The sequence below is a fragment of the Passer montanus genome, unplaced genomic scaffold (genome assembly GCF_014805655.1).
Source record: "Passer montanus isolate IOZ18808 unplaced genomic scaffold, ASM1480565v1 scaffold10, whole genome shotgun sequence".
In the NCBI taxonomy this organism is placed as follows: domain Eukaryota; kingdom Metazoa; phylum Chordata; class Aves; order Passeriformes; family Passeridae; genus Passer; species Passer montanus.
The window spans coordinates 31,536,444-31,553,387 of record NW_024356505.1 but is presented as its reverse complement, the minus strand read 5'-3'; the positions used below and the strand labels follow the sequence as shown (position 1 = coordinate 31,553,387).

The 16,944-nt window shown below is 47.3% G+C and overlaps 1 protein-coding gene and 1 long non-coding RNA gene across 2 annotated transcripts; one reads left to right on the top strand and one right to left on the bottom strand.

The window, feature by feature from the left end:
• Positions 1 to 8,463: 8,463 nt before the first annotated feature.
• Positions 8,464 to 11,201, bottom strand: LOC120502805. Its single transcript, XR_005627598.1, has 3 exons — positions 10,820 to 11,201; positions 9,949 to 10,013; positions 8,464 to 9,860 (listed from the first exon to the last, which is right to left on the bottom strand). It is a non-coding gene; the product is annotated as an uncharacterized LOC120502805 (long non-coding RNA).
• A 1,005-nt stretch (positions 11,202 to 12,206) lies between these two features.
• Positions 12,207 to 15,475, top strand: FZD8 (frizzled class receptor 8). Its single transcript, XM_039710651.1, has one exon. It carries the CDS (start codon positions 12,211 to 12,213, stop codon positions 14,833 to 14,835), a length of 2,625 nt encoding a protein of 874 aa, XP_039566585.1. The 5' UTR covers positions 12,207 to 12,210; the 3' UTR covers positions 14,836 to 15,475.
• The last annotated feature ends 1,469 nt before the right edge of the window (positions 15,476 to 16,944 follow it).

Below are 16,944 nucleotides of genomic sequence, written 5' to 3'. Positions count from 1 at the left end.
TTAACCTTTGCTTAAGTCTTCAGAGTTTGGCTACTCCTCACTGGAGGAGTGAGAGGACAAAAGTGAGGAACTCGGTCATCACTTCAGGCATTACCTACGGCTGACTGTGCAAATAAGTGGCCAGTCACTCTTTTCTTAGGTTTCAGGTGAAACAAACAACCATTAACACCCCGGTGAGATGCGCAGATCAGCTCTCACCTCTCAAAGCCCTTCTAGCACACACTGCAGGCCTGGCAGGAGATCCCTGAATCCTGCTCCTGAATTTTTCCTTCAAGTACAGCCACAACGCTTTTCTTTTCTAACCAACAAGCCGTGCTGGGAGAGAAGTGCACTACAAGAAGCACCTCTAGCACTCAGCCTGTGGCTATAAACAGCTTCACATCATCACAAGGTCTCTGTAAAACATTATGGTAGAGCATCCTCCAGAGCACCTTCTTGTGAGATCCATGTGTTGCAATGTCACTTCAGCTTTTCTTTGCAAAATGCTTCATTCAGGCATGATGGGACAGAGAGAGCTGAGGAAGTGTAGGAATAATTTTATTCTGCAAAAGTGTACTAGAAACTAGGTAAATAAGCTCAGTTATATAGGTTATAGTAAATAACCTTCCACAGAGGAAGTCTGTGCATTCTGCATTTCCAATCATAGGAAACCAAAAAACTACAGGAAGATAAGACTTTCAGTGAGGTCACCCACGAGAAGCTGAGAGCTCACTGGGCTGTGTTCATGATACTGAGGTCAGCAGAAGTCAAGGATCACAATTCTCCAAATATCTGAGCAGGAAACCTGGCCAGCAGTTAAACATTGCAGAATCAGGGCACTGAAATTAATGAGTTAAAGATTAATTCTCTCACAGGCTGTTTGTACATGGTCACCTCATGGGGCCATCACCAGGAAGACAAGAGATCTTCTTAGAAGAACTGGCTCTACCAGAGGCTAATTAACAGATATGCTGACTGTAAATAAAAGCAGGAGGTGGTAAACAGAAAAGAATAGAAAGTTTGATGGGGCTCCCAACAGATGCTGTGTGTCAATAAACGTCAGTTGAAACTTAGATGCTGCTTTTGTGCTCTCTTAAGGAAATCATTATAATCACATTATTCTGTAACACAGTCTAGCCTAATCTCCATGCCTCATACTAGAGAGGATATTTTGATCAACTAGACATTTGTTAATTACAAAACCAAGCACCTTGAAGCTATTTTGTTTTACATACAGAATGAAGCAGCTTATTTAAAAGTGAAAATTATTACATTCTGATTTACTACCCATAAAACTAACAATACCCATGAAGGTAACAACTATTTCTTATATCCCAAACTAAATCAGTGGCTCTTGTAAAAATATTGTTAGCTTCAAAAATGCCAGTTAGGTAGCACAAATATGTCGACAAAACACACAAGAGATTGATATATACAATGAGAATTAGGCTTTTTAAACACAGAAACACTTTTTCAGTTTATCCTCACAATTTCCTAAATCTGTAGAAGATGTATGCCTTAACTCTGGGTTTTGACATTAGATTCTTTATATATATTTTACCACAGCATTTGCCTTCACTGTCTATTTCACAGATTTTCTGCCAATGAAGGACTCTCCATAGGGAAAATAGTTTTAATAGTACTGAACACTTAAAAGATGATGATATTCACTGTCCATTCTCTGCCCCACACCCCCAAAAGTTAATTCCCACTAAAAAAACAGATTTTTTTTTCCTCATCCTATCTCCCACTTAACCACCTGATCTGACAAACCTTTTCTCAAGCAAACAAACTTTTTAAAGCAACCAGCATCACTGACAGGAGGACAAATTATTTTGCATGAGAAACTTTACAGGGTGTAATTTTCTCTTTTCCTTTAAGTTAAAGTAATTACTACCTAGTACTAAAATAAAGGAAATTTAACAGTGTCAGTCCAATTACTTGCGAACACATGTTTATTTTGCACCCAATTACTCCCCTCAATTCTTCAGTTTCAAGAGTGGACAAATTTTGTAACCCTATTTGCTTCTCCGTTCTTGACATTATCATAAAAATTCTGATTAAGCCATACAAATTATGTGAGAGAAGTTGCACTATTCTGCCATTCTTGACACACTATAGAGACAGGACTACAATATCTTCTTTCACTTCACAGAATTTCTAAATTAATTTTAATAGAATTTACATATTTTTTACTGCTTTTCTGGGAAAGGATGAACATTTTTTTCTACTTTTTCCAGCTCATGAATTCTAGTGTACTAAAATTTCTTCCTTGTACAATGATTATTTGAATTAGTGCTAATTGACTGTGGAGCACTATGTTTCAGAAAGTATTTGGATTCCACACATGAGCAGCTGGTACCATATGAGCTCACACTTATGCTTCAATATTGTGCTTTCCTTTCTCTGTTGTCCTTCCTGACACACTTAGGGTTGATGAATCTATTTCTCAACAATACTCAAACTCTTTCTTTCTTTTAAATGTTGTCTGGCTATTATATTTTCTTGCAAATATTTATTTTAAGTAGTTCTAAAATAATAAAAGGGAACTTCTAGTACTAACAATGTACTACAATAAAATTGTGCTGACAGAAATCTGAATAAAAAGTGTCTGCCATGTCAGGAAAAGAAATAAAAGAGGCCCCACCTATTTTGGTCAATATAACACCCAGGTAAATTTAAGCACACAGGAGTAAAACTAAATATATCTGTTTTCAGGAAATCATAAAATTCTGAAGAGTTTATTAAAAATATAGAAAAAAACCCCCGCTGCTTTATTAAGAATATGCTCCTTTACAGATTTTACCATTAATGCCTGTGAAGACATAAACAGCATAGTATTACTTAGCAGTCATGAACTAAGTTAAAATACCATGAAAAGTTAAGAATATCTGGAAAGATATTTCTGTAAAGCTGTTACAAATACAAAACAAGCAATAAAGAATAACAATCAACTTTTGCTTAAGAAAGGCCTCGTGTTGCCAGTTGGTGGTAGCTTCTGGCTACAAACTGCATTCTGACACTGAACTGATGACAGAACATAACTCATACTCAAACTAATGCAGATCATACTAAAAATGTTCCTCCCTGATTTCTAATATTTGCTTTGTATCCTCTTCTTGTCACAATACAATGTCCAGTGAATTTTGCAGAATTCTCACACTAATGTTCTACCCACAGCTTTGGAAGAACACACAAAAAGGTTCACAGTCGTATTTGAGACATAGTTGTTGCAAATTTTTACTTCTACAAAAAAGCAACAAAGGATAAATGGAAGCTGAAAAGCCTACTTAAAAAATAAATCATCAGGATTCTGGAGATTCTAGAATCAGAATCTACTCAGACAAAATTCTCTGTTCCTATGCTTATATATTTAGTGATTCGGTTGTACTTTTCTTGATGAAAAAAAAATTTTTTTTGGATAAATTTTGCTGAATTTCAGATGGCCAAAGCCCAATCTTACTCATTTGTCAGTATACTTCTCCTCATCCAAGGATGGCTATGACAATTCAGATCAAAGGTCCATTTAGGTCAGTATCCTCTTCCAAAAGCAGACATAAGTCAGAGTGAAGAGAAGAGAGCATGAGCAAAGAAATCAAATGCTTGTTTCCCAGAATAACTCTCTAGCACTTCAACTATATTCCACTCAAGAATTCCTGAGATTGATGTGATTTATCTATTTATCTTGCCCAATGGACCTTCTCTTTCAAATATCCAATTAGCCCTTGAACTCAGATAAACTTTTATATCCACAACATGCCAAAGCAAGGCTACCTCGGGCAAAGAACTAGGAACTGCATTGTATTGATACTGTTTTCTGCACAGTCAGTACACAGCACACATATTTTCTTAGTAAAACACAGCCAAAATTTAAAAAAAAGCAGCAAGATTGATGCACCCTGTGGAAGAAACTGAGTTTGCACATACTCAGTGAGTTGAGTCCAGTGGGAATCAGCATTCTGAACACAGTAAAGTGCTGCAATAGCAAGAGTTATAACAAGGTTGAATATAGCTTGAAAAGCAGGCAGATGTCATGAGTGAAAAAACAGACACCCTAACAAAAGCAGCCAAAAAACTCTGTAAGCCTCCCTCAGTCCAAGAACCAAATTCTGATCCAAGGAGGTTAAATATAGGGCTGCTTGAAAATTTTCCACTGCATCTATTTTTGATGGGAAATGAGGCTTTCAGCTAAACACTTTCTGGTTGGATTGTTTGGGGGTTTTTGGCATGTCTAAATATGTGCTTCTGCAAGTATACTTTTCTTACCAAAAAGCCAAACTTATCAACAAAAATATTTTGATTGAAAACATAGTATGTTATTAAGAAATGCCAGTGTAGCATTTCATTGTATCTCTAGCTTACCTGCTTTATGTGGCAGAACTCTATCAACCAGTCTTACCATTTAAATGAGAATTCTGAGGACTGACCACTTTGAGGGATTCCCCACTTACAGCACTCCCTTCAAGGAGGAAAGATCATGGCAAAATGTCAAAGGTGGAAGGCAGCCTCAGCCTCGCAGAGCAGGGCCAGAAGGAATCCAGGTTGTAATGTCAGAGGAGGACTCCAGTAACATATTTCAAATCCAGAAGATTTAGTTTTCAGACAAAGTCTTCCAAAGTCCTCTGAATTCTGTCAAAGCATGTTGTGTTTCCTGGAAAATTAAGACAAAAAAGAAACAGAAAAAGCTTTTTATTTTTTTATCAAAAATGCATGCAGGAAATTTCATGGGTCAAGAAAGGTCTTTCTTTCTCACTGACCTGCAGATTCAAACATATCACCTGGACCCATCCACTCACAAATCAGAAAAAAAAATTAAACAGCAGTAAAAATGTTTCAAGTTTTCCATCACAGTTCTGCTAGAAGAACTATTCAAAAGCCAAGGAGCTAAACCCAAACAAAAACAAACAGGGTTGAATGGATGTGATAAATTTATGTGAGCCCTAACTTATAAAAGACCAACCAGCCTACCTTACAAAAGCAAAGGATGAAGATAAGATTCATACAATGGCTACACTTACTAAGTAAGGAATCTATAATACAAAAATATGTATAGCAAAATTAGCAAAGTGGCAAGAAAATAAGATACTCCAGTTCTTATTTCCTTTCAGGGTTCTCTTTTTAGTAAAGTAAACCAGAAGGAATAAATCCAATAAGACTAATACAATAAAAAGTATCAGCTATCCCAACATGATTATTATCATCCCTTTTCTTGGAAGCCCACAATCCCCTGGAAGAGCTGAAAGCTTTTCATCCAAAACCAGACCCTGACCAGACCAAGACAGAAACACTCAACTAATACTACCAGGAAAAATGTTACAACCAAATTTCTAGTATTTCTCTCCCCTTGTGGCTGTTTTCTGACATACAATTCCATCCCCAACTGCAAAATAAATGTATAAAAAATAAATAAAAGACAAGAAAACAATCAAGACTGCACCTTTTGTAACACTGTGGTGAACCTACAGCAGACTGCAGAAAATCTCATGCCAGTGGGGTACTTCTTCCTTTTCCCTCACCATACACAGAGAGAACTATTCCTGCCATCATTATGCCAACTAAGAATCAAGAAAATTCAAAGGAACTGGCAAAGAAATATCTTTATTTTAGAACTCAGTGAGTAAAATGAAAAGGACATTTGGCTATTACAGTGAATTTCCTTTGAACACCTTGCTTTTCAATCACACCATTCTTTCACTAAAATAAAAATAGAGAAAGGTTTTTAGCAGTTTCTGCTGAGACCAGGCACCTGAGAGCTCCCTATAAGCAGCTCCAAACACTGCCTAATGCTGATTGCCTACAAAGTGTTAACATTTTTGACTGTCTAATGTTATCAAGTGAAAAGTGCTAACACAATTTGTCATTCTCAAGGCAAATTTATTCATCAAAATTAGTACAAGCCCAAGCTTGCTGTCCTTACTCATATTTGGAATAACCAAGCACTGTTGTCCCAGCAAAATTAGTACAGTGAAGAATTAGTCAGGGTATAACCATAGAAATAAAAAAAATGTTTTGAATAAATGAAATACAAAGAATAAATATTCAAAATCACTGATAAAAGATACATCTGTTATTTCAATTTTATCTCCTGGACAATAATTTCAGTAAGAATTTTCAGTGTGATTTTATCATTCAGCATTTTAAAAATTACTACTGGGCATCCATTCAAAATTGGAATTGGAAAGAGTGAAACTTAAAAAATGTCTACCTCAAACATATGCAAAACATTATTCCCTTAACTTATAGTTTCACTGACCTCCAAGATGCAAAAAGTAGCATCAGAATTGATGACCAACTTCTTATTGTCAAGGATTTAATGACCTTTCTTTTCAAATCAGTTATACAAAGTTTTGCTTTCTTATATCTGGGTTTTAGTCTTATCAAAATAAAGTGTCATTTTTTCATCAGTTCATTTCTTACTCATAAGCACATCACCTCTTTAGTTTCTCATTTAATTTGCAGCATGTGAGAGGGTATGTTTCCCATGGGTAATGTCTCCATGTAGCTTATGCAGAAGTTCCTAGCTCAAAGTGGACTACACTGCTTAATCTTGTCTCTACACCAACCTTCTTCCAGCAGGCTGGATGAGCTGGCACAGAGCTGCACACAGGCTGGGCTGGATTTCTTGCCAGGAGTGCCACCACAGCTGTGTGAGTGTGGCAACTGAGCCATCCCAGCTCTGACTTACCCTACCCGAGAGACAACCCTGCACTCCCCCACCCTGCGCTGTGGCTCTTCCTTCCACCCGGTGAGTACCAATACCCAGAGTTGGTAAGAGTTAAATGTGCTGTTCACCCATCTGCTATCACCCAAACATGGACTAAGTAACAAGGTCAAGTTAATGACAGAGTCTCCCTTAATTCCCCCAAAGCTGTGACATCAAAGTCCAGACACCTGCAGGTCACATCACCTTAAGGCCAGGTGGGAGCTGTAATTTGGAGACTGCCCATCCCAGATGGCCACATCCCAGACAGGTAAGGCAGGGGGCAATACAACAGCGGATATTTACCACAAGCTTTGCAGGGCTTTATACCCAAGTTGTTAAAACGGAGGTCTCCAAAACTGAAAACTGCCCAAATGGACTTCCCAGCCCATGCTGGGAGTAATGATGGTGAATGTGTAATTCCAGCATATATGAGCACTAATTACATTTGGTGAAGCATGGAGACAGAACCACAAACATGACTGCAGGAGTCACTGGTGTGCCAGAGGCCTGGCCATGCTTTCACTTTGGGAAGAGTGGTGCATGTTTATACTCAGAGTGGTGCATGGTTATACTCTCATATCAACCCCCAGAAACCTGAATCCACATAACCTTCCTGAGATTCAGGAGTGCATTTACATACTAATATCCTAGCAGTAGCCTAAAAGTAAATTCATGGTTACCCGGGTAATCAGAGGAAAACAACACTCCTCACTCTGTCTGTATAACCTCACATACATTATGGTTAGCAATTAGACTGCATGGAGTTTGTGTTGTTCTCCAAATACAGTGACAGTGGATCAACAGTTTAATTCAGTGCAATCTGTCTTCAAAAGTCACACAATTTATCATGTGTGAAACACCACACCATGAGGTACTACAGTCTGTAGCACAGGTGGATTATAAATACAGCTTGCTAACTAGTGGCAGGAAAATAAAAAAAATAATGTTATGGAAAAAGCCCTCAAGAACACTTATTTTCCTTCATCATCCTTATAATCTGTATTTTCTTGCATTCATTCCTCCTGCATTGCTTCACTAATGAGAATTGAAGCAATGTACAATTACACTGAGAGAGCCAATACTTTGCAGCACAATCACCAACTGCACAGTGTGAGAGAACAGGGCTAAAGCACTTCAATAGGAACTCATACTGCCCTCATGCTAAACTGTTGTTCCCACTCATTCTGCAGCTCATACTCCTTCTCTGGTGGAGCCCATGCTCTCAAAGCAGCCTCAGGAGGAAACCTAAACATGGTCTACTCCCATACTCAGCAGAAAATCCTCCAGCCACATTCCGGGCCACAGCTTGCACCAAGCAGCCTCAGGAGGAAACCTAAACATGGTCTACTCCCATACTCAGCAGAAAATCCTCCAGCCATTCAGGGCCACAGTTTGCACTTTCACTGTCAGAGCAATACTCAGACCACAGCACTGACCAATCCCTTTGTGATCATCCTTTATGACAAAGTGACACCAAAGTACTCTTCCAGAAGTTTCTCCTCCTGCTCTGTCACCTGCTCACTGCACTCCAGGAGTAGCTATTGCAGCACATTGTATTCAGCCTATTTTCTTCTTTCCTGAGGTCTCTCTCGTGTCTCACTGAATAACAGTAGCACCACCATGGTACTGTGCCCATCCCCAATCAGATCTGACATGCCTGAAAAAATGTAAGCAGAACATTGTTCTTGCCTACAAAACGTTCTCATGAATCACAATAAAGTACAGGCTGACTCAGAAGATGTATTGAATGCCATTTATTTATTTATTTTCGTAAAAGGAAAAATATCAAACTGTAAGACAGAGATGCATACTGTATTCTCCTACCCCTATTTCTCTTCAGGTTTCACAGCACTGGAGTTTTGTTCATAATTTGCACTTTTTGGAATTCCAGAAGTACAAACCAGGCAATTCCTTCCCATACTTGGATGTGCCATCATGTTGCTCAGTTCTGGACCACATGTGGCATGTGAGAGAAAAGGACAGACTGGGGAAAAAAACAGTTTCCCTTACTTTTAATTGGAACTTTTTAGGGGAAAGCTGAACATAGTTAGATGCAACTCTACCTCACCGTGTTTACTAAATGGCCTGTAAAAATACTCTTTCTTCCAACTCCTATTTATCCTGTCCTCAAAAAGTTCCACATTTTCCAGTTTCATGGTGTTGTTCAATGTTTTGTCCATGCAAAATCCCCTATGTCTTGCAGCTAACCAGCATTTGCTTAGACAGTCTCTGCACAAAGCTCTGTGGCCTGTGATAGGAAGGAGATCAGCCCAGCCAGCCCTTCTGGGTTTAATCCATGAAATTACTGCCTTCAGTCAAGGCTTCATTCTAACAAGATTATTTGAACAATTTCCATGGACCAAGTTCTTCTTTTCAAACACTTTTATAAAAGCACCATTCAGTGACCTATCCAATGCAGACAATGCCACACTAAAATTTACTGGAGAACATTCAGTGGCAAATTAAAAAGCAATTTTTTTGAATCTTATAAATGAAACATCTTTATTTTTACATAAACAAAATAGCATGTTGAATCCAAGATTTCATGTGCAATTTTTACTTCCACTTAAAAAAGACAAATTTAATTCTTTTGAACTAAAATGTCCTGTAGTTACCATTACCTGGTTTGGTGGGACCCATATAATCCCAAATGCAAAGCCTCAGATGCACAGAAAAATCAAGCTTGTGTCAGAGGGGCCAGTGCCAAACCTAATTGTTTGACTAAAAGAGGCGTGAGTATCTGTGGCAACAAAGATATGTAGTGACAAAGACCAGTCAGAAAGTGACTAGATTTGACAACAAGTCAAATCTGTAACTTTGTAAAAAGTTATAATATCTGTAACATTCTTGCCAGCTTTATATTTCTGCAGGATTTGATGACTGGACATCTGTTTTGAAATCTCAGGGGAAAAATGTGCTCTAAAGTATTCTGCATTGCTATAGCAAAGTTCAGCTTTTCAGAAAAAGCAGCTGCTGAATTTTCTGGAATAAACACACAAACCATTTTAAAGACTTGACCCTTGATTCCTTCATCACAGGACTTCTAGGGACTTCAGGGAAGTCTCCCAAGTATGAGGAACACACAATGGGCCCTGATTCCACAGTGTTGAGCTAACCAGGCTGCTTTTCAGTCACATAAAGCAAAGCAGCCTCCCCACAGCTGTGCTGTTTTATATACCTGAAAGACAATTTAAAAAATTATCATGGTCTTACTGGGGAATTTGGATATGCAGTCATTACTAAATTGCCATAAAGTTCCATATTACCAATTCTGTCATTACTGAACAGCTTCAAGACACACAGTATCTTTGTGCTGCATCTCTTCTTCTCGCTGCAAGAAAACAAGAGCATATGAATGACAGCAAAAATGAAGCCAAATGTACTGTTGAGAAACTCGGTATTCTCTTATTTCTAGGAGAGTTAGAGTGTAATTCTAAACTGCAGCATTCAGCATGTCTCCTGAGCTTCCTCGCTGAAATATAGCAATGGAAATTTTACAGCATCTGTGTTGCTTTTGGAAGCCATCACCTCACATCTGCTGTCTCTGTAGTGTAAAGTTTAAGTTCAGCATAAAAAGGTACTTTGTAAGAGGCAAGAGGAATCCTGACAGAGCGGTAATTTACAGACTCGCCCGGCTCCCCCGACTAGACTCGCTCAGTTCTACATTCTGTAGAGATTTTTAAATAAGGTGAGCTTCAAGTAGCCACCAGCAAAAAAAAAAAAAAAAAAAAAAGCCATTTTTTAAAATGGAGCATCGCATCCAGGACTGGAGACTTTTTACACTTCTATCCGTCACTGAGTCCTGTGCCAGACGTTTTCTTCACCGGGCATTGTTCGATCTCGAAACACTTTTCACAATGCTGTTCACTAAATTAGCGCTGAAATAACCACCTGCTACTTTTGGAAAAGTTCTGACCGTGCTCACAAACAGCACCACGTGTAACGGCGGCACCGGCTGCACAGCCCGAGCCCCGGCGGAGCGCGGCCACGGCCTCCGGGAGCTTCCCAGCCCCCTGCGGGCCGGGGCGGGAGCGGCGCTCGGCCAATTGCAAACCCATTGTGGTCACACAGCGGGCGCGTTTATCGCCCCATCATCGCCCATTTCCTCCGAACGGGGTAATCCCCGCGTGCGCTCACACGGCGACAGAGCCGGCGACAGCAGCCTGTTGGCTCAGCCAACAACCCGGGGATTGTTCCTTGTTTGGCCTCACGCGTTCCATTTCCTCCTCCAGCGCCCCGCACCGCCCCCCGGGGCGGGCTGGCTGCCCCCCCGGCCCCGCTTCTCTCCGTGTGACTCCCCGCGAATCACACGATTCCCGCCGCCGGCAGACGGGCCCCGCCGCGCTCCCGCGGTTCCAGTCATTAGGGCCGCAGCGGGAGCGCCGCGCGAGCGCCAGGCGCAGCAGCGCCGCAATTAACAAACAAACGCCCCGTCCCGGGAGCGCGACAACCCCCCGGGACGGCCCCGCCGCGCTCGCAGCCCGCGCCCGCCGCCGCTCCCCTTAAGGTGGTCTGGCTGCGGCGGGGCCGCCGGAATTCCCGCCCGCCCCCTCCCCGCCGCGAGCGGAGAAGGCAGCGGCTCCTCTCACGACGGCCCCCAGGAGCGGAGGGCGGGGGGGTTCCCGGGCGCGGGGCGGCGGCGGCCGAGCGGCCATCCAGCCGCAGATGGCTCCTCTGTCGGTCCGGTCCCCGCCGCGGCGCCGGGTTGGCGCTCGGGAGCCGCGGCCGTGCCAGGACCGGCCTCCCGGCGCTGCCCCTGGGCCGCGGTGCGGGCCCCTGTCCCGCGGGTAGAGTGCACCCGGGGCCGGCCGCGGGGCTACCGCGGGTACCCGCCCGGCTGGGAGCCGTGTCCACCTGCCGGGGCGCGGGGCTGCTCCCGCCGGGAGCTCCCGGCCGGGCGCACACACGGCACCGCCTCAGCACGCCCCGGCGAGCGCCGTGCCCCGCGGGTGCCCGCGCCTCGGGGGTCCCCGTGTCGCCCCTCACACGCCGCGGCCCCGGGCAGAGCCTGCAGCGCCGCGCTCGCACCGCGCGGTGTTCGGAGCTCCGCGCTGGGGCCGGGGCAGCGGGGCCGGGTGTGGGCTGCGGTACTGCCGGGACCCCCGGCTTCGCCGCGCTCCCACCCCCGTCACCAACACGTGCAGGGCATGGGGCAGCGCGCACCGGCACGGGCGGCGAATCCCGCGGGCAGCAAGGAAGTGATAGGAAACCCCTTCCGAGACAGCCCCGAGCGCTACTTAAACTGCTGCTGCAGTGGCTGTGACTCGGCCCTGCAGGGGACGGAGGTCCCCTGCGCAGCCCGGGCCGTGCGTGGCTGCCGCAGCCCGCGCACCGCGGTGCGGAGCCGCGCGTCCCCGCACGGGCAGGGTCCGAACAAACACCGCCACGTCCCAGCAGCACCACCACAGTCCGGCACCGGCTCCACCTTAAGGAGCTCCGCGTCCCGCCCCCCGCGTCCCGCCCGAGCGCGGCTGATAGGCGGACGAGGCGGCGGGGGCGGGGCCCGCCGGCGCTCGCTATAAATATTCATGAGAGCGCGGCGGCCGGAGCGCCGCTGCCGGGGCCGGAGAGCGAGAAGTTGGCGGAGGCGCTGCCGCGCTCGACCCGCGGCTCAGGTGGCGCGACCGCGGCCGGGGTGCCTGGCAGCCGGACGGGGACCCAGCGCAGGGCGAGCACCGCCCGGCCGTCACCCGCGGAGCCGTGCGCTCGGGAGGGCGGCAGAAGGAGCCGCTCCGGCCGCCCCAGCTCCGGCCCCGCCGCTGCCTGCCCGCTCGGGGCGGTGGGAGCCCGGCACCGCCTGGTTCCCGGGACGCCTCAGCCTTCTTCACCGCGCCGCCCGGGGGCTGACGGCCAAACTTCTCTGCCGCCGCCGCCCCGTGCCCGGCCGGCGCTGGAGCTGCGCTTCCCCCTGCGAAACCGACCCCGCGGGGAGCGATGCGGCGGCGGCTGAGGGGCCTCCCGTGAGCGACCCCCATCCTCCGGAGCCGAGTGGGGGCTCCCCCTCACCGGGTGCCCGCGGACGACGGAGTCCGGCGGGGGCTGCGAGAGCTCTCACCTGCGACCGGCACGGAGGGGGCCGCCCTCCGCCCCCCGGGGTAGCGGGGCCGGGGCGGTGCTGTGGCGCCGCGCTCCCCGCGGCTGCTGAGCGGGACGGGAGAGGAGCCGGGGCCGCCGCCCCCGCGCCGCCGAGCATGGAGTGGAGTTACCTGTTGGAAATCACCTCGCTGCTCGCCGCCCTGTCCCTGCTGCAGCGCGCCGGCTGCGCCGCCGCCTCGGCCGCAGCCGCCGCGTCCTCCTCGTCCTCCTCCTCGGCAAAGGAGCTGTCGTGCCAGGAGATCACCGTGCCCCTCTGCAAAGGCATCGGCTACAACTACACCTACATGCCCAACCAGTTCAACCACGACACGCAGGACGAGGCCGGGCTGGAGGTGCACCAGTTCTGGCCGCTGGTGGAGATCCAGTGCTCCAGCGACCTGCGCTTCTTCCTCTGCAGCATGTACACCCCCATCTGCCTGGAGGACTACAAGAAGCCGCTGCCGCCCTGCCGCAGCGTCTGCGAGCGGGCCAAGGCCGGCTGCGCCCCGCTCATGCGCCAGTACGGCTTCGCCTGGCCCGACAGGATGCGCTGCGACCGCCTCCCCGAGCAGGGCAGCCCAGACACGCTCTGCATGGACTACAACCGCACGGACCTGACCACGGCCGCGCCACCGCCCGCCAAGCCCCCGCTCCGCGGCTCCAAGCCCGGCACCGCCGCCAAGGCGCCCCCCGCCGCCGCCGCCCCGCCGGCCGAGGCTCCGCGCAAGCCGCGGCCGCCGCCGCCCTGCGAACCGGGCTGCCAGTGCCGGGCGCCCATGGTGTCGGTGTCCAGCGAGCGGCACCCGCTCTACAACCGCGTCAAGACGGGGCAGATCGCCAACTGCGCCCTGCCCTGCCACAACCCCTACTTCAGCCCCGACGAGCGCGCCTTCACCGCCTTCTGGATCGGACTCTGGTCCGTGCTCTGCTTCCTCTCCACCTTCGCCACCGTCTCCACCTTCCTCATCGACATGGAGCGCTTCAAGTACCCCGAGCGCCCCATCATCTTCCTGGCCGCCTGCTACCTCTTCGTGTCCCTCGGCTACCTGGTGCGGCTGGTGGCGGGCCACGAGAAGGTGGCGTGCAGCGGCGGGGCGGGCGCGGGCGGCGCGGGGGCCGGGGCGGCGGGCGGCGCGGCCGAGCTGCAGCCGGAGCTGGCGGTGGCCGAGCACGTGCGGTACGAGAGCACCGGCCCGGCGCTGTGCACCGTGGTCTTCCTGCTCGTCTACTTCTTCAGCATGGCCAGCTCCATCTGGTGGGTCATCCTCTCCCTCACCTGGTTCCTGGCGGCGGGCATGAAGTGGGGCAACGAGGCCATCGCGGGCTACGCGCAGTATTTCCACCTGGCCGCCTGGCTGCTCCCCAGCGTCAAGTCCATCGCTGTGCTGGCGCTCAGCTCTGTGGACGGGGACCCCGTGGCTGGCATCTGCTACGTGGGCAACCAGAGCCTGGAGAACTTACGGGGCTTCGTGCTGGCACCTCTGCTCATCTACTTGGCCATCGGCTCCATGTTCCTGCTCGCTGGCTTCGTCTCGCTCTTCCGTATCCGCAGCGTCATCAAGCAGCAGGGTGGCCCCACCAAGACCCACAAGCTGGAGAAGCTGATGATACGCCTGGGACTCTTCACGGTGCTCTACACCGTGCCAGCCGCCAGCGTGGTCGCCTGCCTCTTCTACGAGCAGCACAACCGGCCCCGCTGGGAGGCCACGCACAACTGCCCCTGCCTGCGTGACCAGCAGCCTGACCAGGCCCGCCGCCCTGACTACGCCGTCTTCATGCTCAAGTACTTCATGTGCCTGGTGGTGGGCATCACTTCTGGCGTCTGGGTCTGGTCTGGCAAGACCCTGGAATCCTGGAGGGCCCTCTGCACCCGCTGCTGCTGGGCCAGCAAAGGCGCTGCCGTGGCTGGGGGCGCGGGGGCAGGAGCAGGTGGACAGGCAGTAATCACCACGGCAGGAGGACTCGGGGCCGGAGGTGGTGGCTCACTCTACAGCGATGTCAGCACCGGCCTGACGTGGAGATCAGGCACCGCCAGCTCTGTCTCCTATCCCAAGCAGATGCCCCTGTCTCAAGTGTGAGGAGGGGGAAAGAGGCCAAAGGTTAGGGAATGAGGGACACTGGCCTGCCTAAAATGCCTCCTCACTGTTTGGTGCCATTAATGAACCCCTAATGGTCCTTATTAGCCACAGCTTGTATAGAACAATGCAGCTGGCAGAGGCCCCAGGCTCCAACCCCCTCCTCCTTCCCCTCCATTCATATGCAGGGAGCATGTACTTCAAGGAGCCAGCTTATTATTTTGCTGGCAGAGGAGGGTAGAGGCTCACCCGTGTCTTGCAGAGGGCAAGGCACAGCAGCTTCTGAATCACTCTGGACTAACAGCAGCTCTTTACTCGTGGGAGAGAGGGTCTTCCTCCCCCCATCCTGAGGTGGGAGTCTGCTGGGGACTGCAGGTTTTTGGGATGTGGATGACCAGGCAAATGCCTTACAATATTGACTGAATCAAAAAATGTCTTAATTATACACCCCAGCTAAATACGGGTTTCCTACATTAAAGGATGTATTTATATAATTATTTGTTACCTTGTACAGATGTGTAAAATATGTATATATCCAAAGCTATACAGTCTGTAAATTTTTTTGTAAAAATTTAGAGGCTACCCCTGTAAGAGCAAATATGAGTATTCTATTTTGTCAATAAAATGACTTTTGATAAATGACTTTTTCAAGCTTTTCCTCTCCTCCTGCCCTGGTTATTCCAGCTGCTGTATCTCTAGGTAGTTCCATAAACTATGAGCAACATTCATGCTCCAGTCATTACCTGTGTAGACACAAGAAAACAAGTCACTCAACAAGTTGCTCTGAAAAAGTGTTTGCCAAAACTGGGAGGTGCATTACCATGCTTCTTTCCTTTTTTGAAAGATGATGGTGTCTTTGAGCCTTTACAAAAGAGTCATCTCCCATGGCATGTTAAGTATCCTTTTAAAACGGGTGTTATTTTAGGAATGTGCACACCCGCCTCTCATATCTGTTGTCTGCACTTCTGTAAGCACCTGCCTTTCCTGGGATGCATACTGAAGTGTAAAAGGTTAATGTTTTAAATTCATAGCTCATGTACTATGGTGGAACAGTGAGTTGAGATTTGTTAGATCAATCTCTTCTTAACAGATTAAACTAACATCTTAACTTTTGTATATCAAATATGGTCCTTTTTCAAGAGAAAAAGGTATTGTTCTTCTGTCAGGGGTAAGCTAATTTATTTGAGCAGAAGGCTGTTGAATTAACAGAAGAATGCTTTGGCAATTGTTGAACTTTTTACCTGTCTGCCCAGTGGCTCAGAACATCATTCCTTTAAGAGGAGCTAAATGAATAGGGTTAATCTGTAGGGAACTTGGTTTCTTTTGAGTTTGGGAAAACTTTGATCTTTTCTCTTCACCAAACGTGATGTATAGTCTGAAGTTTCTTTCCCTGCTGCCTGGTTCCTCTTGTTGCAGACCAATTGGCCACCATGGAGCCTTAAAGTTCTTCAATTAAAGGGACATGGGACTTTTTTTTTTTTTATTTTAAGAGGAAGACTTGTAACAGTTAGTGAACACCAGAGGGAAAAGGGAGAACAGCCTTTTAAACAGCTTTTCCCTGCATTGTTAGCCAGACTGCAGGCAGCAAGGCATGGCTTGGAGCATTATAGAAAAGAGCTATGAATGCCCTACAGGTGGTCTGCTCACATAATCTCCCCAATTTAAAACATTTTCCTTTACAGGACAATTGCATTACAAAACTCCCTTCTCTTTTGGTCCTAATTGAACCAAAGAACAACTACAAGATTTTCTTTAAAATCTGAATGTCCAAAAAAAATTTAAAATCTATTAACTAACATAGTAATCTGTTTTCTAAAATGAGAGCACTCAGAAAACCAGGAGTAAAAACTGCATTAGACATTACTCCAGATATTTTTACGTATTCTGCTTATATTCTGTCAAATTAGCAGTCATTTAAAAGCAATTGGTTAGGTTGTGTGCTAGCAGTGAAAAGATAGCCCCAGGTCCCTTATTAACCTGCCAATCATGATAAGAGATGGGCAGCTACCCTACTAATGACACAGATATCAGTCATGATTTGTGGGAAAAACCTTGTTTCATTGAGCACTGACTTGATTATTGGTGTCCCTTTCAAAGATCTCCTGACTTAAT

Coding starts and splice junctions, on each gene's coding strand:
- FZD8 (XM_039710651.1), top strand. CDS start 12,211: ATGAGAGCGCGGCGGCCGGAGCGCCGCTGCCGGGGCCGGAGAGCGAGA.